Consider the following 25,473-nt stretch of genomic DNA (forward strand, 5'->3'; position numbering starts at 1 on the left):
TTACATGGCCTGTTGGATTGCGCGACGGGGGTCGTGTTGGGAGCAGTTCGACCTCATTGGCTGAACCGCTCCCGTGATCCGGCCGTCGCGCGGCAAAATCACATTTATTTGATTCTTTGCGCCCCACACACCCCACCGCGCATGTGCAATCTATGGCCACGAGCATTGCCTTAAAGTATTTTGAGCTGTGCAGTTGCTCGCGCGGTCGCGCTAACATGAACGCGGCCGTAGGACGCTGTTTAATGTGTTCTGTCATAAAAATGAGTCAGCTTTTATATTTTGATTAGTATTTGACTAACCTACTACAGATCTATACTTCCTTTTTGTTTGTGATGTAATTGTGGAAATAAAAGTGGTGACATATACACTATTGCCTTGTACTGTGTGTCTGTGTGTCTGTGTGTATGTATATGTGTATATATATAAAAAAAAAAATATATATATATATAATCAAAAAAAAAATAGATGAAACCGTTCTGTGGCTAACGAAATGCTTTTATTTGTGCGAGCTTTCGAGATACATTGATCTCTTCTTCCGGCGATGTTACAATGAATGAAGCAAAAGGTAAACTTAAAAACAGTGTCTCTTGGAATGTTATCTGTGCTGTTCCTTCCCCAGGTTCGGATGTGTTTTATGGCTAGAGGTGTTAAATGGTTACTGAAAGCAAGTGAAGAAAGAGTGTGTATGTGTATCAGTGTGAATAAAAATGAATGGAGAGCCCACAGTATATACAGTGCTCTACACAAGGTGTGTGTGGAGTGGATATAAATGGTGTGGGTGGGTGTGGAAATGTGAGAGTTAGTAGCACAACTAAAAGTGTGTGTGGATGCTTAGTGGTCCCTATTGGTGTATAGGGATGGAAAAACAAGGAGTATTAGTATGTGTGAGAGACAGCTGTGTGTGCATACATATAGCACAATATGTACAGACATGGCCTTTAGCGCTTATGGGACGAGAGTTCACTACTGTCAGTAATGACTCATAAAATTTCGATCTCTGTTTAGGCCACTGCTAAGTGTCCCGAACAGTTGCATAAATTTGTATTCATGCAACCGTCTCTCTTTCGGGGTTTTAAGATTATCTTTGAGTATGGCAACCCTCAGATCGTTCATCTTATGGCCAGAGTCAGAGAAATGTTCGCCAACAGGACTGTCTCTTGTACCGCGTGTGATGCTGTGGCGATGCAGGTTCATTCTCTTGTTTAGCCCCTGCCCTGTCTCACCTATGTAGTAGCAGCCCCCTGGGCATTTCATGCACATGATGAGGTACACAACATTGCTGGAAGAACAGGTGAACCTTCCTCTGATTTTGTATTCCCGATTCCTGTGTGGTATTTGTATTGTGTCCGCTGTGTAGAGCATTGCGCAGGTTTTGCATCTTGGGTCCTGGCATGGTTTTGTCCCGCATTCAGTTGTACTGCTGAATACTTTACTCCACACCATAATATTCTTGAGATTATGGGGTTGTCTGTATGATAATAAGGGTGCTTCAGGGAAGACCTGTTGCAGTCTTGTATCTTCCTGGAGGATGAACCTTACTGACAGTAGTGAACTCTCGTCCCATAAGCGCTAAAGGCCATGTCTGTACATACTGTGCTATATGTATGCACACACAGCTGTCTCTCACACATACTAATACTCCTTGTTTTTCCATCCCTATACACCAATAGGGACCACTAAGCATCCACACACACATTTAGTTGTGCTACTAACTCTCACATTTCCACACCCACCCACACCATTTATATCCAGTCCCACTCCACACACACCTTGTGTAAAGCACTGTATATACGGTGGGCTCTCCATTCATTTTTATTCACACTGATACACATACACACTCTTTCTTCACTTGCTTTCAGTAACCATTTAACACCTCTAGCCATAAAACACATCCACACCGGGGGAAGGAACAGCACAGATAACATTCCAAGAGACACTGTTTTTAAGTTTACCTTTTGCTTCATTCATTGTAACATCGCCGGAAGAAGAGATCAGTGTATCTCGAAAGCTCGCACAAATAAAAGCATTTCGTTAGCCACAGAACGGTTTCATCTATTTTTTTTTTTTTTTTGATTATTGAAGCTCGGCTAACACGGTACAGATACCTCTACATATATATATATATATATATATATATATATATATATATATATATATATATATATATACACATATATATATATATACAAATATATATACAAATATAGCTGTATCCTGTGGAGGGTTTTTGTCACTTTTTTTACACACCATAACTTAACTCAGTATTATATATATATATATCTATATATATATATAAATAAAAATATTTGAGGCGCACCCACACATAAATGGTATAGACCAGACTGCTGGAGAGGGTGCTGCTATCAGAGTACCTGTAAGGTACAAAAATAACAAAGGATAGGCACACCAAAATCATGCATGTCTCTTTTATTGGTCTAACATTCCTGCTAACCAATGGATAAAGGCTCCAGAGGGCAGGCGAAACAATGGGCCAATAAAAGAAATTTTTTGGCATATTTTTGGTGTGCTTTATTCTTTCGTTTATTTATATTATGTATATATAATTTATTTGTGAGTGCCAACATATTCTGTAGCGCGGTACAATGGGGTACAGTTATGTATATTACAAAAACATAAAGGTGAAGACAAACCTGCACAGACAGATACAGAGGGCCGATGGGGGCCCTGCCCGTTAGAGTTTGCAATCTTAATATCTTGTATAATATACACACACTGAATTCAGTAGTTTCTTGATGAACCTTAAAATATTTGGCTTTGTGTTTAATTTACGTGACTGCTATTTTTTTGTTTTAGATTGTAGAAAGTGTTGACGAATATATATTTATTTGCAATTTCTATGGTCTCTCAAAATACCCCTCATATCAAGTCCCCGTTAAGTGAACATGACAATCAATAGAACTTTAAAACATGTCGGTGTTGCAGTACTAACATATTAGAACCAACTGTTTACTAACACTGAAGTTAATGAGCATGTACATCCATCATGTTGAAACCAATGCTCTTCCTGCTTAATGAGGTCTAAAGAGACTAATTACTGTAAACAGTACAGTAGAATAATTAGGCTTTCAGAAGCTTATTTATAATAAATATGCAATTATAGCACAATAAACACTTTATTTAGTTTGCAAAGCGTTATATTATGAAATGTGGGTCATAAGCCAAGATCTATTAAATTGCCTATATTGCTTTGCTTGAGCCCTTTTGCGTGTGTTGCAAGAATGAGAACTTCCCTCCGAGAATAATGCAAGTCTGGCAGAGGAGAATGTCAGTTATAAACTGTGCATTTGATTGGATGATGGTCGGGCTTCCTGTGTTGTGATTTCAAACCAACAGGGGAGTACAGCACGGGAACACAGCCTTTCAACAGCACAGCTTCCTCTGCCTGAGTGCACTGACAAAGAGCGTGCTCTGAAGCAACGAGCCTGCTCTCTGTGAGCAAAAATCACTATGAAATGAGGAAGTCTCCGAAGACCCAGGCAGAGGAAGCTGTGTGGTTTACAAGAAGAGCCTACATTAGTCCTGTAACCAAAAGTAACTTTCTTATACTTTTACATCAAAAAAGTAATTGTGAGGGGTGGGGTTATTTCTACTCTTACCTGCTGAATGCAACAAAGTTGTAAGTTCTTGTGCATATTTTGTCATACTGCAAGAGTATTGTTCTTTTGTCTTCTATTTGTTTTAGTGCATGTATCATATATTTAGCAATGATGTTCACTTGTATAGTTGGTCCTAACCAACCTTATTTAAGCAAATATACATTGTAGAAAGTAGTGTGTGTGTGTGTGTGTGTGTGTGTGTGTGTGTGTGTGTGTGTGTGTGTGTGTGTGTGTGTGTGTGTGTGTGTGTGTGTGTGTGTGTGTGTGTGTGTGTGTGTGTGTTGCTAAATTCTTCATTGATGCATCTCTGTCAACGCATTAATCTCTGTACACTTATTGCTTGCATTGTTTACTTTCAGCACACGTGTAAACTGTTCTGATGCCACTGTTGTATTTTGTAACAATAATAATTATGCCGTTGATTGGTTGTACTATAATGCCTTAATGTGAAGGAAAATGAATACAACACAGCTGTACTCTACCCGCTCCCTTCCCCCACATCATTTAAAAAATGCAAACACAGACTTATTTATTTTATTTAGAATTTTGCTTTATCGAGTAACTTGCCAAACAGTGATTTATTTGTTCTAGGAAGATAAAGAGTGCCTTTCTACTCTACTTTTTTTTTTTTTTTTTAAATTGACTTGTATCCTCCTTGATTAATAATTAACTCTCTCTTAGCTGGAATACTCTGGAGACCGGGTAAAGTGTATAAACAAAATAGCCTGCTATTTAAATAGACTTCTAAAAATAAGAAAACATTTTTTAATATCAAATGGTGTTTGAGATGACAGTCATCATTTTTTTAATGATTATCTTTATTTTGTATTTTCCGTTCCTGTTTATCCCCCTTTTGCAAATCGTTTTTAGCCTTAGAACTCTCTTGTTCTTCACAGTCCCATGTAAAGGCTCAGAAAGCGAGTAAAGAGCAGCAGCTTGAGATGATGAGCAGGCAGTACAAACAGCTGGAAAGTCGCCTGGATGAGATGCTGTCCAGGATCGCCAGGGAAACGGAGGAAATAAAAGACCTGGAGCAGCAGCTCACAGAGGGTAAGTACCTGCAACCGCCGTACTCAGGCGTGTCTTAAATAATGGGACCTCTTGGCTATTTGGATCAATCTCCCCCCCGCTATGTAACATCCCCACCCTCAAACCTTAATGGGGACAGCTGTGCAGCTGGACCATACTCCACCCTGAGCCACGCTCCATCCCACAATGAGTGGGCACTTCACCTTTTTGTTTCAACATTTTCCCTCATTCCCTCGAGTGTAAGCTCTCACTGCAAGGCCCTCATTTACTTTGGTTTGCGCTTGTTTGTCCTTATTTGTATGTAACTGTTTATGTGATTATCAAATCTCTGTACCCCCTTTGTACGGCGCTGCAGAATATGTTGGCGCTTTGCACGTAAATGACAATAATAATTTGTATTGTGTTAAAAGTCGCATACAAGTAAAATTCGTCCGCTTCACTCAGGATGTCAGTGAGGAGAGCCACAAGCTCCAATCATCTGTACCTGACCAAATCTGTTTCTAAACGCTCACTCTAATGTATGAAAAGATCCTTCAGGGTTACTTATGATCATTTCACATGCTAATTAGCGCAAGGAATCGAAGATCTACATCTGGTTGTGAAGTACTGAGCTGCCTTGTTCTGGGGTTTGAAAATCTATGTGTACACTATTTAGATGTAGAAGAGCAGCTAATAAATAATACTGCAAGATAAGCAGTTACCTAGTAGCAAGGAAAGTGTTGTTACCGGTGCGGCAGATCTGATTCTGTCTCCCAGGCTGAGCCGAGCTGGAAATGTCATGTGGGCAATGGGCTGATCTCTAGGGAGGTTTATCTGAATTGCGTCCTTGTCAGATTCCCTTGTTAATTGAGTTTAAGGAATATGATACTCATCCTTTATAAGAAATATATGATTGGAAGTGGTGGAAACCAAAGTGATATAAGCAGAAAAAGAATGTGGATATTGATTATTTGGGTATCTGGTGACTTCGTGGATGTAGACTTGTGTCATATGGACCTTGCTGCTAATATGGCACACATCTATAGGGACAGGGTCTTCATTATTTCTGCACCACGTGTGTGTGTGTGTGTGTGTGTGTGTGTGTGTGTGTGTGTGTGTGTGTGTGTGTGTGTGTGTGTGTGTGTGTGTGTGTGTGCTGTATAATAACAGTAGTGCAACAGTTTGGTTACTACAGATGTTCACCCCCTAAATTATGTTTGCAAGAGCACTGTGTTTGATGGTAACCATGTGGCACTGATGATAATATTGGGTAGGCTTCATATAGTTGCAGTTTGATAAATCGGAGCACTTTTGGAAATATACAACGCATTTCATAGACTGCATTACTTTTATGTGGGGAAGCCGTCTGCCGAGCAGAAATCACCAAACTGTATTTTTTCATTGTGTAAGCCAGGATGAGAAGCAATGCTGTTCGCTGCTCTTCTCGTCTTACTTTCAGTTTGCCATGTTGTGTCCCTTTGTTTTTATTCCTTACGCATCCTGTCTTCTCTTCCTGACCTCCTTTGTTTATTGTTTTCATGCATCATCTGTTATCTGCCTCTAATACAGGTGCAATCTGCCCGAAAAATAACTTTTCTACTTGATTGGATCAGGGATGGGGGGGGGGGGGTTGGTTCAGGGATGCCCCTCTGTTCCCAATCTGCTAAAAAAAAAAAAATAAAAAAAATAAGAACTGCTCCTTTAAAAGAGGCAATAAAAGGTCTTAAATTTTATTTATTTGAAAATGTTCATTTCCTGAAAGGTAACATAATCATATGTAACAAAACCACACTACAAACCAAAGCTTCCTAGGTTTTATCCTAAAGTTATCAGCTTTATACTAAGCATGAGTTCAGCATAACAAAGTCTCACAAAGTTTTACATACAGAACCAACTATCTCATTTTGTAACCTGTAGCACAATACGGTTTGCTAAAAATAGCAGTGTCTGTGACAGACACAAGACTTCTACTTAGCAGCCTTAAAAAAAGAGACAATTTCTCCTTGGACCAAAGTGAACCAATTCCAGTGACCTGTTTAGGGGTCTCGGCTGGATAATCTTTTTACCCAAATATAACACCTATTTGTATTTTATAATGTGAGATTTGGGAGGGGTGTGATTTCCTCTGGCTGCTCCCATTTGTGTGATGTGATCAGCAAGTGCTTGTACAGCCCGAGCCCCCCTCCCTATCTCCCCTTATCTGTATTGAGTCTCTGGTAAGGACAGGGGGGGTAGAGGGAAAGAAAATACTTGATTGACAAACGCTTCCCCATTTAGAGGCCCCTAAGAAATGAATCTGGCCTAATGCACCTCTTACACACTTATGGGGCCTTATTCTAACAAACCTTTTTAGAATATATGCCATGGTCTCACATTTTAACCTCACAGGGCCAGGAGTCTGCCACACGTATACAGATCTGTATACTCCATTTGTGTTGCAGTGTTTTACCTAACATTCTTTTTTTGAGGTTTCACACTATTTCTGCCATTTTGCCTGTTCATGCAGATCTAAGTAAAGTAACATTTGTGTGCATCTGAGCTAGAAGCAACATTCTTGGGATTAAATTAAGCAGAAACTATTACTGGATTGTATGGATTGTATGGTTTCACAGAAAATGTTAATTAAATAACATATTTAAAAACTGGGGTATCAGCATACAGTCTCAGATTGTGTGTTTTGGAAGGGAAATAATTGGAATACCGTACAGGTAGTTAGTGAATAAAAGCTGTGGATATATTTTGTTTGCCTTCTTCTGTAAATAGATATGACGTCTCACTCAAATGGCAGATTACTGCTATGCCATAGAGCATTGCAATATGCCAAAAAATACTTGCAATTCTTCTGCCGGGGCACCAGTTTCCCCAATGAAGGCCACAAAATATTTGGCTGGACTTGGGCCCATCTTGCCGATGTATATAATGACCACTATAAACATAGGATAGATAGGACTAGCCTACCTAGAGTAGGCGATTTAAAAGCAAATTGAAAATTAACAACTTTTTAATATGTTAACCCCTTAGTAGCCAAAGTATAGCCAAAGCAGCTTGTCATGGGCAACCTATGGCCATCTGGCCAGGAATGGCTACTACAAAGGGGTTAATATATCCCAAACACAAGACAATCTATTTTTTGCTAATACTTCCTAACCTCTACGGGCAAACACGGGGTTAAAGCCAATTTCTCTCCCCCTCTGGGCTCTAACCATGCACCCCGGTCACCCCACTAACCCCACCCCAACACACCCCTAACAACCCCCCATCTGAAGGAACAACTTGCAGCCCTATGCTCGGTAATAATGTAGGCCATTGTGCAAAGATAAATAAAACAGCATAAAACATTACTAAAATATACATTAACTGGTTATTAAACACTTTACTGCCAGTGGGGCTTCCATGGCCTTCTCATTGAGAGCTCGAATTAGCATGCAAGAGGTTAATAGAAAATAAAAAAAGAACATGTATCCCATCCATGTTGAGATTCTCCAAAGTATTCCGGGTCAATGGCGCCCCTGGAACTAATCTAGTTTGATAATCCAATGGGCCGATTTCTCCCCTCCTCCCCCATATTCATTCCATAATTGTTTAGGGATCTGCAAATGAAACGATCTAGTGTTTGGTATACAGTATATTGATCCCGTAATAGCCCAAGTGGCTAGCTATCCAAGGTTTCTTCAAGGACGAGCTGGCTGCTAGGGAGTTATTAATAATATATGTATGTGTTGAGTTAGCTTATTTGTTTCTAGGGTTTTTATGTGTTAACCCTTTCAGTGCCTGAATGACTTTCTTTGTAATTCATCTGAAGCCTCAGGCATCAAAGGGTTTAATTTATCTTCTGCCATAATATATATGTAATATATTGAATTGCATAACCTTGTGGTAGAAAAAAGTGATATTTGCATGTGGATGTGTCATTATTTATGAAATTGCGATCATGACTATCTCAGTTCTCCTGAATTACCGGCAAAGCTATATAGAAATTAGATCATTAATGCACAGTTAACATGCACTTTTAACACTATTCACTAAGATTATATCGTAAAAAATATCTAGTCCTAAGGTGTCTATGTACTGTATCAAGTAGTGCGATTCTGGGTCAAAATTTGCACATGGCATCAAAGAAAAGAATCAAATTTTAATTAATTTGTTTCCCCCATTGATGGATATGGTCGTTTTTCTTGTCTTTAAATATATACAGTACCCTTACTTTCTTCCTCCAGTATGTTACTTTACAAGCCCATGTTTTCGTGATGCCGTTGTTTAGCGATTCACATTATTGTGGTTCTGTTGCTCACGTTGTCGATGCCGTCACTGCGACTCGTGTAAGTGTTACTGTGTCTTGTTGTTCTGTGTTCACCATTTATTCAGGTCAAATAGCGGCAAATGAAGCGCTAAAGCGGGATCTAGAAGGCATTATATCAGGACTGCAGGATTATTTAGAGAGCGTTAAAGGCCAAGCCAAACAAGCTCATCGTGACTGCAGAGAGCTTCAGTCTGAAAAAGAGGCATTACTCCAAAGACTTGCTGACGTGGAAGAAGAGAGAAATCAACTAGAACTAGTTGCTATGGATGCTGAAAATATGAGAAAGGTAAGTAATATATTGTCTTTTTAGTATTTCCCTTAGGTAGTAAAGGGCTGAAAAGATACTGTTTGACGAAAATGGTTTTCATGGAATCCATTAGTCCTGATTATTTGTATTAGTTAGCCATTAAATGTATTATCGTGCCAAGCCATCTGTTTGTGTTCTAGACAACATGTTTTCCTGCTGCCTATCATAGTTCCCCATCTCTGTATCCCTGATGCTTTTATAAATCTAATCTTGATCACATAGGTCTGTGAATTGAAAGGTAACGTCATAATGACAGTCACATAGCTAACGAAGCTTTCTCTAAAACTACCAATGGAGCGGTGTGTGTCATTGTAGGAACTTGCAGAGCTGGAGCGCTGCCTTCAAGAGCAACATGAGCTGAATGAATCTCTTCGCCAAGCTCAGGGAGACCTCAGTGCGTATGAAGCGGAGCTTGAGGCCCAGTTAAAAGTCAGAGATGCTGAAGCAAACCAGTTAAAGGAAGAACTGGAAAGGAGACAGCGACTCGGTCAAGTGAGTATTTCAATATTTTTCCTGAATAAAGCAACATAATGAACAGCCTGTTATTTAAAAATGGCAGATGTGGCAGACATTATTACTCCCGCTGGTGCGTTGCAGAGGGACATACACAATGCAGCAGCAAAGAAGCGGCTGTTGTTTTAAATAAGCCATGTGGGAAAATTGGGCGGGGCTAGCACACCATTTTACCAGTTAGTGCGTGTCGTCTGGTTTAATAACACCTGCTACATCTGTATCTCCAGGAAATGTGAACATTGTATATGATGTTTTATAGATGGAGCATTCAGCTTTGCAGGCTGAACTTGCAAAAGATAAGCAGGCTCTGGAGAATGCTCTGACTAAAGCACAATTATCAGAGGAGAAAGGCCATGAAAACAAGAAGCTATTGTACCAACTAAAACAGCTGCAGGTAGGACCCGAGCACACTGCACTCTATACACAAGCACAACTCTTCCTACTTTCCTAATGTCCAGCCTTATGTTTTCCCAATCTTATATGTTTTGTAATATTAACCTCAGTTTCGTAAAACAAACATTGCAAGTACTGAATAGTACATGTGTTCTGCCTGGGCTCCCTTGATAACCATCTCAAACTTGATAATTGTCTACAGTTCTTGTTTAGTTTTTAATGCCTACTCCAAATAGTAATGGAATGAAATGTAAACCAAAATGCATGTTAAATGTATCTATTTTTTGCAGGGAGATAATAATTTTCTGAACGAGCAGCTCAGCAATCTTCAAGGTCAGCTGGACCATGCCGTAGATAACATGATTCATCCAGGACAAGTCACAGCCCGTGTTGCTGAGCTCAAGCGAAAACTGCAGACAGGTGTTGGAGAAATTAGGTAATATAGTTGGGTCGATTGGTAAGTTATTTATGAAGTCGTTACTATAACTACCTACTACCTAACACAGCTGAGTGCGTGTATTCCCTGTTGTACAAGTAGTATCAACTATGCATAGCACAGCAAAGTGTTACGGATCTCTGTTATAATGACTGGGATAACTACAAAAGGATTTGCCTTCCTAGGTAAAATAATATGATTCTCGTTTCCATCTTTTTTTGAGGAATATTATTCCTTTTCGCATCCAAAACGTAACTTTTAAAATACATCCCCCGCTCCCCGTTCTGTTGTTGTAGGGTGTTATGTTTGTTTTCTGTTTAGTGCTTTGAAATCAATGGACAAATGAATGTTTAACTTCACTAGAAATGGTTGGTAAAAAAGCAGTTGATATATAAATGTTTTCTGGTTTTGTTTTTTTTTTACATCAGGTGTACCAATGCATCTGATATTTTAGGGCAAAATCTGGCGGATCTTCAGAAACAGATAAATGAAATCCTTGCTAAATCCCAAGAAGAAAAAAAAGAAGCCCAAGATAGACAGAGGAAACTACAGGAGGAAATGGCAACACTGCAAGACAAAGCTAGAGAAGCACCCGAAGATTATAAGAGGGCCTGTAACAAAGCAGCTGAAACCAGGGTAAGGCCTCGGGCATGAAGCGCTTACCCGTGCTGAGGCGCGCTGCTGCTCGGCAGTGAGCCCCTGCAGCCGCAATGAGAGCGGCTTTAGCAGGGGCTCGCGCACGCTTGCGGAAGCGTGTGTCTTAACAAATCTTTAGTTTCTGAGCTCGCCGGAGCGCAGGGCCGGTCACGTGAGCGGTTCGCCCAATGAGGGCAAACCAGCTCTGTGACGTCACAGGCCCCCCCCCCCCCCCGACACGCCCCCGGACGGCGTGCGGTCTAAGGCCAGGGAAAGCAATCGTTTTCCCTCAGCCTCTGTGCGCCTCCGCACAGCTGAAGTCTCTATGGACTCAGCCTTAGGCTGCGTCCATGCTAGCACAGCGCGTGGCGCTTGTCGATTTTACTTTGTGCAATATTAATACTCACGTCCCTGCTCACGCAGCGCTTGTGCGTGGGCACGTAAGCTCTCCCAAGCTTGGTGCTTGGGGAGACACTTCCATTTGATTTTCAAGCGCAGAGCAGGGTAACATGACCCTGCCCTGACCAATGGGGGGAGAGAGGCAGTATAGACTGAGTGGAGAGAAGTGGAAATGGGGCGGGAGTGAGCGGAGAGTGTTTGAAGGTGGGGGGGGGAGAAAATGAAGAGACGGGGGGGGGGAGAGAGGAGGGAAGGGGGAGGGAGAGAATGGAGGGACAAACCCACACACACAGCCCCGATCCAGCCAATGACACGGCCCTCCCGTAATAGCCACGCCCCCCGCTCCTGCTCTAAAATTATTGCAGGACAGCCAATCGCTCATGATTGGAGAGCTGGTGACGTCACCGCTCTCAAGCATGAGCGAGCTCAGCGGGAGCGGGGCCGCAGCCTAAGAACCGTTGTAATACTTATAGAGTTTTCACATAAACAACTGTTGTAATTATTTGGCACTGTATTATTAATTGTATTGCGTCTTTAACACAAGCTACAACACAGCTTTATAATAAACCATAGACCTTTTGGTAAACATTACAGTTCGTTTACAAAGGGCTTAAGTAATTCCATAATGAATGGGGTAATGGGATAACTGACACGTGACTGGATTCCTTTGGAAAGTAGGCTCTGTGTTAGCAGTGCTTGGATGGCAGCCACATAATACCGATGAGCGAATGGGGATCTTTTTGCTGTTAGAGTGTATTGTGGACCTATTTTACAATGCATCTTCCACATTAGACTGCTAACTGAAGCATCGTGTTGTTGCCTAACGCTTTCACTTTAGATGCAGTCAGAGAAGAGGCAGTATGAGGCCAAAGTTCGCCAGCTGGAGAATGAAAACAGACGGTTAAATGGAAAAATGAAAGGCCTGGAAGAAATCCAAGGCGTGGCAGATCAGCAGCTTCAAGAAGCTGACGAGGAGCGTGAGAAACTGCTTACAGAACTGCAAGACTTGGAGAAAAAGGTATGACAGCTGATCCATCCATACACTGGGTACATACAATACTGCACACGTTTTTTATGCAGAGAAAATGAATACGGTTTTTGTTCCAGAGAACAGTGGAAGATGCCCAGGCACAGAGGCAGTTGTTTGGCCTAGATAAGGAACTGAAAGATCTGAAGAGGGCAATGGCAATTTCTGATAAGATGGCGACCTCAGAGCTGTCGCTCGCCAAAGATCAGCTGAAGTCTCTCCATGGAACTGTGCTTAAGCTAAATAATGAGCGAGCCGGGGTAACTCATTTTGTCGATATTTTTTTTTTTTTTTTGCATATTTAACAAGAATTAAACATACAGGACCGTTATTCACATAAACTATTACCTCATCAGCTTTAAACAATTGTTCATTGTTTCTAAGACCTCTTTTCAGGGCTTTGAGCCAACCTCAGATTTGTGGACCAACCATTACACTATTTATATGCAAATGATGTGCATTCACCTGTGTACAAATGCATTGGTTATTCCTATAACTTCCCCAATGAGAAGATTAAGAATCTCTGCACTGTACAACAAGAAGTAGCATTATATGCATCCATACATTCTGCTATTGCTAGGGACTAGATATGTATGCATACCTAACTGATTCAAGAATACTCCAGTTATTGGTGTTACTTTAAAGCACCTGTCCGCACTGATTGCTCTGATAGAAGTGTTTGAATTATTCAGTGACTGGGAGGTTAAAATTGAGCTCTCCCCAGAGCCCAGTGCAGTCTAAAGCCTACCATGATAATATCTGATGCAAGAGATTACGGAAATCATTATTTTAACTGTGTGTGTGTGTGTGTGTGTGTGTGTGTGTGTGTGTGTGTGTGTGTGTGTGTGTGTATAATCTCTAGATCTATCTCAGGTGGCAAGATATTAGCATTATATGAGGTAAACTCATATAGGGTTCTGGGGGCATTGCTAGTAACGTTAGAAAGGTCCCCATCAATAGGAATTGCTATTTTGAAAAGTAATGGCCGTATTTTGTTTTGCTTTACTGTTTATTGTAGGAAATGCAGGAAGCGGAGAATTTCTGTTCTCAGACTGCCCAGGCCATTCAGGATCTTGGTAACGCTGAAGCAGAGATTGAATTGCTGCAAAACATCCTAAAAGATAGAGAGAAACAGGTGCGTGATTTTTCTAGCTCTTGTTTTAGTAAGAAGCTGGTCACTGATTTGCAGGTTTCTTTGGCAGTTAACGGCTTGATAACAAATAATTGTTGATGGGAAAACGGTCATGATCAAGGCTGAATATTCCAAGCAACGAGCGTATCTCACATCTTACAATGAATAAATGTGTTGACAAGCAGTTAAAGCAGCTACACATAGTTTGCAAGCATCTGCTGACCACTTGCAAAATTCCTGTCTTGTAGTGTCACTTAATTATCACTGTGTTCAATTATTAGGGGGATATCATGATAACCATGATCATGCAATCGCTGCCATTCACTTAATTGGTAATTAATGCACTATTGCACTTCCTGTGCATTTCCCTCTTAAGATTCTACACTGTCACCTAATTTTAAAATGTTTTGTGCAGTTATTTTCTGCTTAATGTGGATATGGATTTAAATATTACACTATTAAAAGTGTGTGTGTGTTATATTTTATTAGTAGCTGTACCCGGTGTAATATACGCTGATCTGAAAGGTTGTTAATTAAACATAACTTTGTTTTCACTCCTCCATATAATGCTTTGCTGTCTCTTGTCCCCTCTTCCCCACCTTACGCTCTCCTCCATTATGCCCTGCTCCTCTTTGCACTCTCTCCTTCCCTCTCTTTGCACTCCCTGCCTTACTGTGTCCGCTCCTATCTGTGCACATTACACTTCCTCCTCTCCTACTCATCTCATAGGTCTCTATTTTCTCGTACTCACCTTGCTGTCTCATCTCCCTCTCTTTGCACTCCCTCCTGCCACATATGCACACCGCTGTCTGTTCCCTCCTCCTCCCTCTGTCTCATCTCCTTGCTGTCTCTCTCTGTCTCCTCTCCACTCCTTGCGGTCTCTCCTTCCCTCCCTCATTCATCCTGCCCTGCTCCTCGTAGCACTCACCTCCCCTCATTTTGCGCACTCTGCTTTACTATGTTGCTCCTCTCCTACTCATCTCATCGGTCTCCTTCTCTCCTTGCTGTCTCTCTGTTTCTTCCTCCTATTCGCCTTGCTGTCTCTCCCCACCTCGTTGCATTCTCTCCTGCTCCATGTGCACACTGCATTCCATTCACAGAGGGGAAAGTATGTGCAGCCTCACTGGCTGTCTCAGGGTGAGTGACAGGCAATTCAGCCTATCACAGAGGGAAGTGCAGATGTCCTGAAAGTTTTAGATAGATAGATATAGATAAACACGTGGTTATGTAATTGTTTTCTCTCTTTTCCCAGCTACATGATGAGATGCAAAATGCTGATGCAGGGATAACAACTTCAAATTATCAGCAGCTTGAGATTGACAAGCTAAACCACACTTTGAAAAAACAAAGGGCAGAAATTGAACGTCTAAAACATTTATTGGACCATGCTAAGGCTGGTAGGAAATCATTTTTCTTAATCTCCTGTCTTTATTTTAGGAGACATAAGCTAAAAAAAAAAAAAATGATATATTACATTTTGCAAGGCTATAGTCTATTTGAAATATATTTTATCAAGGTCAAATAAAATTGCCATAGCAACGTATAAAATGCAAAGGCAACTTTGAAAAGCCGGGAAGTAGCATATAATTTGCTACGTTGCAATTGTTCCTTCTATTTCATATAGTTTAAAAGCATATTATGGAACATGTGTATCAGTCTCTTGGCTGCAAAATTGGGGCAAAATGTGGAGCACACAAATAGCACCAGATTGATGAAGGGGAAAAGATATTAAATCTGGCGCTGTTTTTTGCCCCACCCTTTCAGCTGGGCCATCACAGGAACACCTATTAATGGTGCGGTCCACCCCTGACATTACAGAGCAGTCCCTGCTCTCAGGGGCCATGCCCCAAAGTGCTTCCCCACCTCCTATAGAGTAGGAAACACAAAGTAATGAATATATACAGTGTGTGTGTGTGTATATATATATATATAAAATAAATAGATGATACCGTTTTGTGGCTAACGAAATGCTTTTATTTGTGCATTTTAGCCACAGAACGGTATCATCTATTTATTTTTTGATTATTGAAGCTCGTATCAGTACCGTGTTAGCCGAGCTTCAATAATCAAAAAATAAATAGATGATACCGTTCTGTGGTTAAAATGCACAAATAAAAGCATTTCGTTAGCCACAGAACGGTATCATCTATTTATTTTTTTATATATATATACAGCTAAACCCCGTTATAACGCGGGTCTCGGGGTCCACCCCGAGACCACCGCGTTACTAACGGGGTCGCGAGAAAAAAAATGGCCGCCGCGCTTTAGCGCATATTCATCCCGCGGGACAGGAGATGGGAGCGGGCATGTCCCTCCGCTCCCCGCTTCCCCCTGTCACCGCGGGACAGCCCGTGGGGCAGGAGATGGGAGCGGGGATGTCCCTCCTGTCCCCGCTTCCCCCTGTCACCGCGGGACAGGCCGCGGGGCAGGAGATGGGAGCGGGGATGTCCCTCCTGTCCCCGCTTCCCCCTGTCACCGCGGGACAGGCCGCGGGGCAGGAGATGGGAGCGGGGATGTCCCTCCTGTCCCCGCTTCCCCCTGTCACCGCGGGACAGGCCGCGGGGCAGGAGATGGGAGCGGGGATGTCCCTCAGGTCGCCGCTTACCTCAGATCCCGCTGCCTGCATGGAGGTGGTAGCGGGGGGTTTCTTCTCCCCACCGCTGTCCCCGGTGCTCCCGCTGCCTGCGCGGGAGGAGGGGGGGGAGCGGGTGGTGGTGCTGGTCGCGGCCTTTCCTCTGCTCCGACCCCACCCCCCGTCTGTGTAGAGTGAGAGAGTGTGTGTGTGTGTATGTATATATGGGAGAGAAAGTGTGTGTGTGTATATGGGTGTGTGTATGTGGGTGTGAGTGTGTGTAAGTGTCTGTGAGTGTGTGTAAGTGTCTGAGTGTGTGTGTAAGTGTGTGTGTGTGTGAGTGTCTGTAAGTGTGTGTGAGTGTGTGTGAGTGTCTGTAAGTGTGTGTAAGTGTGTGTGAGTGTGTGTGAGTGTCTGTAAGTGTGTGTGAGTGTGTGTGAGTGTCTGTAAGTGTGTGTGAGTGTGTGTGAGTGTGTGTGAGTGTCTGTGAGTGTGTGTAAGTGTGTGTGAGTGTCTGTAAGTGTGTGTGAGTGTGTGTGAGTGTGTGTGAGTGTCTAAGTGTGTCTAAGTGTGTGTAAGTGTGTGTAAGTGTGTGTGAGTGTGTGTGAGTGTCTGTAAGTGTGTGTGCAGTGTGCAGTGTGTGTGCAGTGTGTCAGTGTGTGCAGTGTCAGCAATGAGCAGTGTGTGTGCAGTGTGTGTGCAGTGTGTGTGCAGTGTGTCCAATGAGCAGTGTGTGTGCAGTGTGCAGTGTGTGTGCAGTGTGTCCAATGAGCAGTGTGTGTGCAGTGTGTGTGCAGTGTGTCAGTGTGTGCAGTGTGAGCAATGAGCAGTGTGTGTGCAGTGTGCAGTGTGTGTGCAGTGTGTCAGTGTGTGCAGTGTGAGCAATGAGCAGTGTGCAGTGTGTGTGCAGTGTGTGTGCAGTGTGTCAGTGTGTGCAGTGTGAGCAATGAGCAGTGTGTGTGCAGTGTGCAGTGTGCAGTGCAGTGTGTGCAGTGTGTCAGTGTGAGCAATGTGCAGTGTGTGTGTGCAGTGTGCAGTGTGTGTGCAGTGTGTGTGCAGTGTGTGTGCAGTGTGTGTGCAGTGTGTCAGTGTGTGCAGTGTGAGCAATGAGCAGTGTGTGTGCAGTGTGCAGTGTGTGTGCAGTGTGTCAGTGTGTGCAGTGTGAGCAATGAGCAGTGTGCAGTGTGTGTGCAGTGTGTCAGTGTGTGCAGTGTGAGCAATGAGCAGTGTGTGTGCAGTGTGCAGTGTGTGTGCAGTGTGCAGTGTGTGTGCAGTGTGCAGTGTGCAGTGCAGTGTGTGCAGTGTGTCAGTGTGAGCAATGTGCAGTGTGTGTGCAGTGTGTGTGTGCAGTGTGCAGTGTGTGTGCAGTGTGTGTGCAGTGTGTGTGCAGTGTGTGTGCAGTGTGTCAGTGTGTGCAGTGTGAGCAATGAGCAGTGTGTGTGCAGTGTGCAGTGTGTGTGCAGTGTGCAGTGTGTGTGCAGTGTGTGTGCAGTGTGGCAGTGTGAGCAATGAGCAGTGTGTGTGCAGTGTGCAGTGTGTGTGCAGTGTGGCAGTGTGAGCAATGAGCAGTGTGTGTGCAGTGAGTGTGTGCAGTGTGTGCAGTGTGCAGTTTTAAAAAAACGGGAGCCACGGGAAAACCGCGTTATTACCGAATCGCGGTATAACGAGGCGCGTTATAACGGGGTTTAGCTGTATATATTATATATATATAACAACAACAACAACAACAACAACAAAATCCCTATAGGGAGCACACAGGTGTACCAAATGAATAACAAAGTTTGTTAATAATGAATAAAAACAGGGAAGAAAGAGAATAAAATGGAGAGGGACATAAACCTATATTCTGGAGGGAATAATGGGCTATGCTACAAAAACATGGACTGTAAATTGTGTCAGTAAATCAAAACACAAAGTCAATGACCCTGCAGAGGTCTAAATGACAAAACGATACATGAACTTGAAGGCAGACAGTAATGTGGTGTGAAAAAACTAACTAATGAATTGTAAATGCACGTGCAAAAAATATAGTTAGTACCACAAAATGACTGAATGCAAAAATACACAGAACATGAAACCAATCACAACATGCAAAAAAACAGCAAAGGATAAGAAAAGCTAATAGCCAAAAATAAGATGGTAGTATTACTAGCAATTCTTTAGAAGCTATGAAAATACATAAATTGCTTCTAAAGTCTTTAGTAGCTGTGCATGAAAAAAGAAATATATATAGTCAATGAAAATAGCAAAGTCCAGGTACATCACCAATAAACAGGAATAGCAGTAAATCCTGTGGGTGGTCCCTAGTAACAGAATAATGAAGGAATATGGGTCCCCCTGCCAAGCTCCCACTCCTACGCGTTTCGGCCTGAACTGGCCTTCAACTATGAGTGGGAGCTTGGCAGGGGGACCCATATATATATATTCCAATGGTGTAATAAACTAATTTATTAGATTGCACACAATAAAAATCTTAAATTCCCACTCACAATTGGTCCAGTGTTTAAAAGCATGTAGAAGATCCTTCCAACCTCTTTTCCGCTGTATTTGAATCTGCATTGTACCCCTGAGGAAGTGAGAGGAGATCCCACCTAACGCGTAGGGTGAGCGTAGCAGGTTTGGCAGAGCCAACAGAAGTCAACGGAGCGGTGACATCTTCACTCTCCGCCTCCAAGCATCACGCGGGAGGATATCTCCTGACGACGAGGCGCTAGGCAGTACCACCTGTGGCAGGAGGAATAGACCGCCCCCACAAATACAGAGAAAAGAGGTTGGAAGGCCCTATGTACACTGTACGTGCTTTTAAACACTGGACGAATTGTGAGAGAGCATTTTTTAAGCGAGACCACTAACCTTGGGCAGCAGCACCTCAGGACTAGCTATATACAGCTGATTAACTTCACCATAATGCTGTGGTGGAACAATATTAGTTATTATTCATCTATGTACTGATCTTTTTGTATAGTATGTGTGTACAGTTTGTGTATATATATGTGTATGTATGTATGTATATATGTATATATATTATATTATATTTGTATATGTGTATACACTCACACTCTCATGCCCTCTTTTTACAAATACGTATGTGCCAGAATATTAAACTATTAATGTTTTACAGATAATATTGGCGAAATGGATAAGCTGCTGGATGAGATTGCATCCCTCAGACATGCCCTTTTTGACCAGAATGATTACATCACCGGTATGGCTGACCCATTCTGGAGAAAGGGCTACTGGTACTATGTGCCACCCCCCTCAAATGTAAGCATATTTCTGTGGAAACCTTTTGGGGCTTATTCATATTTGAATATGTTATTAAAGGAAATCAACTGAGAAATGTCTACAGCTTACAAAACTGTGCTCCATTCCATGTTTCAATCTGTAAAATAGAAAAAACCAACAATCCCAAAGAAGGTGAGAAGTCGTGCAGCACAGGACATTCTGTGTGATGGCTGGAGTTTAGTTCATCCGCAGGTTGGCTACATCAAACAGCCTGCAAACTGTCTAAGGCCGAAGCCACGCTAGGCGGCAGAAGAGGCGATTTGTGGCCTAGGGGGAGGCGTGATTCGCCCTCATTGGCTGAACCGCTCACGTGACCTGGCAGTCACGCGACAAAATCAAATTATTTTGTTGCGCGAAAAATCGGCTGTGCCATCGCGCATGCTCCACGGCCATCCTCGTTGAGGCACGGCTATTTGGTCGCGCTAAGCATGTACGTAGCCTAAGCCTGGATACTACAATGCAACACAGTGTTTTACCATGTAAGCTTCCCTCTAAAATAATCTTCTCATAACTCCATCTGTGTTGTAATGGGCAATGCTCCTTTTTAGTTATTGTAGTTCAACAACCAAAACATATTCATTAGGAATGTCTTTTAAAACGAAGTCTGAGAACTCATTTTGTGGATGTGTTACATTGAAAGCTTTTGTTACCTGTAACCCTTCATTACCTGTGACCCATTGCACAACGTTATAATGTATAGTATCAGAAAAAAAAATGATCCCTTAAACACTTAACTTCTACTTTGTAGGTGTCAGGTCCCGATTCTCTGAGTACTAAAGACTCTGGCATTGGTTTGCAATACCCTATCACATCATCGCCTGCAAGACGGAGAGCTGGTCATATCAGACACTCCAAAAAGGAAGAATCTGAGCCTCCAACAAGGGGCCATTGGGTTTATTCACCATTCAGAAGTGGACTGCACAGATGGCACGCTAACAGAGGCAAGTTTGTGTCATAACTGTGACTTGCTACTGTATGGAAAAGTTCAGAAATTGCACAATAGATCTTTGTGTTGCAATTGAAAATGTCTTATTCTCTCTGAAGATGGGGGCGATGGAGAAGACGGTGAAGCAGTGAGAGAAGCCAGTGTTCCATCAGCGTGTCACTTTGTACCTCCTCCGGGGTCTGTTATTTACACCGTACTTCCAGGAGGTGCTTCTGCACCACAAGGAACTGTGATGTATGGGCCATCACCACCCTCCAGTGGTACACCATGTGCACCTGGCACTGTGGTTTATGGACCCCCTCCTGTCGGGACTCAGATTGTTTATGGACCTCCTCCACCTCACTTTACTATTCCTCTAATCCCCACTGGCGTGCATCACTGTAATGTACCTGAACATCATGCGCTAGTAAGATATTAACTGTCCATGCTTGTTTACCCTTTGTCCCTTTGATTTTGGATACGTCGAGACAGAGACACACAGAGACACACAGAGACACACAGAGACACACATACATATACATATACACACGGATACATAAAAGTGTGAAGAGATTGGGGCACACACTTAACTAATATGAGCCAGACTACTGGAGAGGGTTCTGCTATCAGAGTCCCTATAAGGTACTGTACAGAAATAACAAAGGGATAGGCACACCATAAATATGCACCAAAAAAATTATCCGTATCTTGATGAAGGTTCCAGTGAGTAGCTGAAACGTTGGGCTACTAAACAGCATTTTATTGTGTCTGTGTGTGTGTCTATATATTGATATATCATATCAATCATGTTAACTGCTATAGAATTAGCAACAGAGCATAAGCAAATGAAACAGCTGCCAAAAATTGCAACAATTCCGTTCAGCACAAAACTGTCCAAAATCACACTTTTGAATGGTGAGGTCGTTAATGGTCTGTTCGAATAAACCTTCGACAATCAGACCCATGCAAGGCAAAACCATAAGAAAAAAATAACTTTTGTGAACATTCAAATTTATTAGTTGGGATACACTATGCCTTCTTAGGATCCCCCGAAAGATCTACCAAGGAACTTTTCAGGTTTAAACCTTTGACATAGTATTGGCAGTACTGTTTCCTTTGTGAAATATTTATTCTGGGTTGAATCTTTGCTGTTTAAAACCATTACATTTAAAACCTTTTAAATATGTCAAGTTTGGACCTTCCCACCACAGGAAAAGGAAGTCACTCGGCTTGAGGATATTGTTGAGAATTTAAAGTCTCGCCGTCACACAGAAAAGAAAGCAAAGGAAAGATTACAAAAAGACATTCAAGAACTTGAACATCAAAAAGAAGTACTCAGGAGGGAAGTGGAGGAATTGCGTATGAAAGGCCAGAAACATAAACGCAAGTATGAAACATAGACATTAAGGCCCATATTTACAAAGTAGGGCCATGCCATGAGACCCATTGCACCCCGTTCAAGGGAATGGGCCATAAGGTGTTTTGTGTAGCTTGCAACCTGGTAAATATGGCCCTAAACCTTATTGTGTTCAATGCCAGCGAGACCTGCAACACATTGCCTTTCAGTCTGAGGGCCCTATGTGAAATATGCCTGTGACAGGCTGGATCTACAAGAGTATTCATCCTAGTTACAAGATTTTTGGGTACGTCTGTGATGAGATGAGAGAGATTTTTGGAGCAAGTGAGAGGAGTTGTGGCTGAGTTACAGTTGCATGTTGGCGCTGGTCTATGTATTGGGCTGCGTCCATACTGGTTCCGACGTCACGAGCACCAAATCCAAACCAATGGAGGCCAATGTTCATAGTGCGTGCGTGCACGTGAGCAGAGAGGTGACCGATGCGTGGCCAGACAAACTTGTTTTTGGCGCACGATGGCCCGGTCACATGCGTGGTTCAGCCAACGAGGGCGAACCGCTCACATGACGTCACGGGGACACCCTCGCCACGCCCCCATGGCGCAAACCAGCAGGCCACGGATCTCGGCAAGCACAGGTGCGCGTGACGTCATGCGCTTGTGCGCCTGTACTTTGTCCGAGGCCTTAGGCTTGCGTTACTTTTATTGGTTTTCTGATTTGGGTTATTCAATCACCTTTAAGTGTGGTGTTATTTATTTGTTGGCACAGCATGCACCAAATTCTATGGGACTAGAAATACTCTTAATGAATGTCACGTTTCAGACGGGGACTGTCAAATGCGTCAGCGCAGATCACTGCCACATGGAATCCTGTTTTTCTATGTCTTTATTTCCAGAGACTTTGTAGAAGGGCATCTTGACAGCCTAATTACGGAGCTCGAGTTGGAGAAATCTCTGCAGCACCACGATGATATTGTGGACGAGATAGAATGCATTGAAAAAACGCTTGTAAAACGCCGGGCGGAGCTTCGAGAAGCTGATCGGCTTCTTGCAGAGGCGGAAGCAGAGCTGCAGAACACACGGGCAAAGGTATGCTTACTTATATAAGTAACTATTTGAGGATACTGACCCTTGAGAGGCAATGTGTGACAAAGTTTTCCTGCAAATCTTGATTGGCCACATAGAAGATTAAAATGCTATTTGTGTCCCATAAATTCTGACCCTGGCTGTGGCAGTATGCAGTTGCTTTAAGACTCATGTTCTCATTAGATTTAAGAAATGACTGCTAGATTGTGGATTGTGTGATGTTCTATAGCAGGGAGTTTGTACTTAATTGACATTCCAATGCATGTTGCCGAGCATGTCTCCCCCTTCAAATAGAGTTCAGCTTCAATAAGATGTGGTTACATTTGTAAGCTAGCGTACTACAGTAGCATTATTTTAATTACTTTATTTTCTGTTTTTTCTCTAGACCACTGACACTATTGAAAAGTACAGTGCTGCTAAAAAGCATCTGAGCCATACCGAGAGTGATGCGGAGGAGCTAGAGAGACGGGCACAGGAGACCGCTGTGCAGCTTGTCAAAGCAGATCAGCAGTTAAGGTACTTTTATTATCTGTCATATCACAAAGATCCAGCATTCACCAAAGTCATATTTGATGCGATCACAAACTGAATTATCTACAATAATTATCGTGATGCTGCCTGGAAATAATGATGCGAAGGGGATCTAAAGATCCCCTATAGAAGAGAATCAAAAAACGGAGTACCAAAAACATAGCACTCTAAAAGCACATTATTAGAAGAAAGATCAATCTGCCCTACACCATCATAAAAACATAATGAGCATAGCCACCGACATACAATATAGTGATATGACTGTTTACTGTATTAAGCGCAATGTGTTTGTTTATTCAAGCATATGAGGATCCATACCGTTCCTCATTGTTTGTAATGGGTAACCCGGTACCATAGAATACATCAATATATAAAGTATCTGCTAGACGAATATGACGAGACACAATATACCACTTTGAATGAGGCTCAAAATGAAATGCACAGGGTGCCAAGAAGGAAAAAACATTATGGGAACAAAAAAGGTAAATATCACCCAGTGGTAGTGTTACATATAGTAGATGAGGTTGAAAAAAGACATACGTCCATCAAGTTTAACCTATGCTAAATTTAGACGACAGATACTTTATCCTATATTTGTACTTACAATATATTGATCCAGAGGAAGGCAAACAAAAAACCCCAGTGAAATATCTTCTAATGATATCTCATAAGGGGGAAATAAATTCCTTCCCGACTCCAAATATTGGAAATCAGATTACTCCCTGGCTCTACATCGACATGTTTATCCGTCCTCCTTGATCTGCTCAGTAAATGTAATACAATTCAGTGACAGTCTGCAGGCTGCACCGTCATGTTGGTTGCATCCCCAGGTCTGACGTCGCAATATCTCAGAAAGCCAACACATGTGTTGCTGGTATTGCTTCATCAGGGGAAGTCCTTAAGCAATAGGGTTGGTTCTTTAAATACAGCCTCAGTGGCTCTCATGACCCAGAAATATTTTTTTTTTAAATAAAGCATTAAGACCTAAGTCTTCATTTAAACCCTTACAGAAAACTAGGGTAAATCTCCATCGGCTCTGAACCTGCAATAAATGCTGTTATAATTACTACCTGTAATGCCTGAATGAACCCTAGCAATGCCAAAGACTTGTAACCACATACTGTTGACATCATATTTCGTTTTTTTGTGTTTTGTTTTTTTAAACATAGATTTTTTTATTGTAAAATTGGGGTACTTAATACAATATATGCTTAGTGTAGTTACCCATCTCCCTATTGAACACGGTTTCATTCTCCCACCATCCTAAGAACAAGTTGGCGTATGAAGGGGGGCATGTAGCACCCATGGCCACCCCCCTTAACTGCTAATAGAAAGGATTAGAAAATCTGAAATATTTGAGTTAAAATAAACCGTAACAATTGAATAATAAAGCTATTAAATTAATTGACTATCTGGTGTACTAAGAAAATATTCAACTTATTATATTTTTATGGTGGTGTAGGGTAGGACATTTGAAATCTATTTCTCCCCCCTCCCCCCCCCCCCCCCCCACCACTTCTAAAAATAAATATGATTTTTTTTTTTTAAGTGCTCTGTTTTTGGCACTCTTTTGATTCTCTTCTGTATAGGATCTTTATATTCGCCACTTCGTCTGTACCAGGCCTTTGAGAGCAAGTCACTTTACACTGGATTTAGGACACGTGTGGAAAAAAGATGGAATAATGTACCGGACGTTTTAACGACAACAAATTTGCGCGACTGTCCTCATTTCTCAGCCATCTCGTGCTTTGCCCTTAGGTGAAAAGCCTTACACATAGCAACATTTATGGAGATGGAAATCTCTTATACTGTTGGAAGAGTGGTGTAGTTGCAAAGCATGTACATTTAAATAAGTGTAGAGCTTTATTCAACATGCAGACCTCCTTTTTACTTTTACATGTCACCTTATTTTGTGATGGATGAGACACGGACATAGATCCTAATGATAAATAA

The 25,473-nt window shown here is 42.1% G+C and overlaps 1 protein-coding gene across 2 annotated transcripts in view; it reads left to right on the forward strand.

Moving 5' to 3' along the window:
• Window positions 1–25,473, forward strand: part of CNTRL (centriolin) — a 164,235-nt gene that overhangs the window by 18,836 nt on the left and 119,926 nt on the right. For both annotated transcript variants that reach the window (XM_075578958.1, XM_075578959.1), the window contains 16 exons: window positions 4,514–4,667; window positions 8,991–9,211; window positions 9,548–9,724; window positions 10,005–10,139; window positions 10,429–10,574; window positions 11,003–11,210; window positions 12,448–12,627; window positions 12,717–12,896; window positions 13,655–13,771; window positions 15,021–15,165; window positions 19,462–19,604; window positions 20,374–20,566; window positions 20,670–20,977; window positions 21,762–21,937; window positions 22,800–22,992; window positions 23,375–23,505. In XM_075578958.1, coding sequence (XP_075435073.1) covers window positions 4,514–4,667; window positions 8,991–9,211; window positions 9,548–9,724; window positions 10,005–10,139; window positions 10,429–10,574; window positions 11,003–11,210; window positions 12,448–12,627; window positions 12,717–12,896; window positions 13,655–13,771; window positions 15,021–15,165; window positions 19,462–19,604; window positions 20,374–20,566; window positions 20,670–20,977; window positions 21,762–21,937; window positions 22,800–22,992; window positions 23,375–23,505 — 2,807 coding nt within the window. The remainder of the gene's footprint in view (window positions 1–4,513; window positions 4,668–8,990; window positions 9,212–9,547; window positions 9,725–10,004; window positions 10,140–10,428; window positions 10,575–11,002; window positions 11,211–12,447; window positions 12,628–12,716; window positions 12,897–13,654; window positions 13,772–15,020; window positions 15,166–19,461; window positions 19,605–20,373; window positions 20,567–20,669; window positions 20,978–21,761; window positions 21,938–22,799; window positions 22,993–23,374; window positions 23,506–25,473) is intronic.

The sequence above is a fragment of the Ascaphus truei genome, chromosome 21, assembly GCF_040206685.1.
Source record: "Ascaphus truei isolate aAscTru1 chromosome 21, aAscTru1.hap1, whole genome shotgun sequence".
In the NCBI taxonomy this organism is placed as follows: domain Eukaryota; kingdom Metazoa; phylum Chordata; class Amphibia; order Anura; family Ascaphidae; genus Ascaphus; species Ascaphus truei.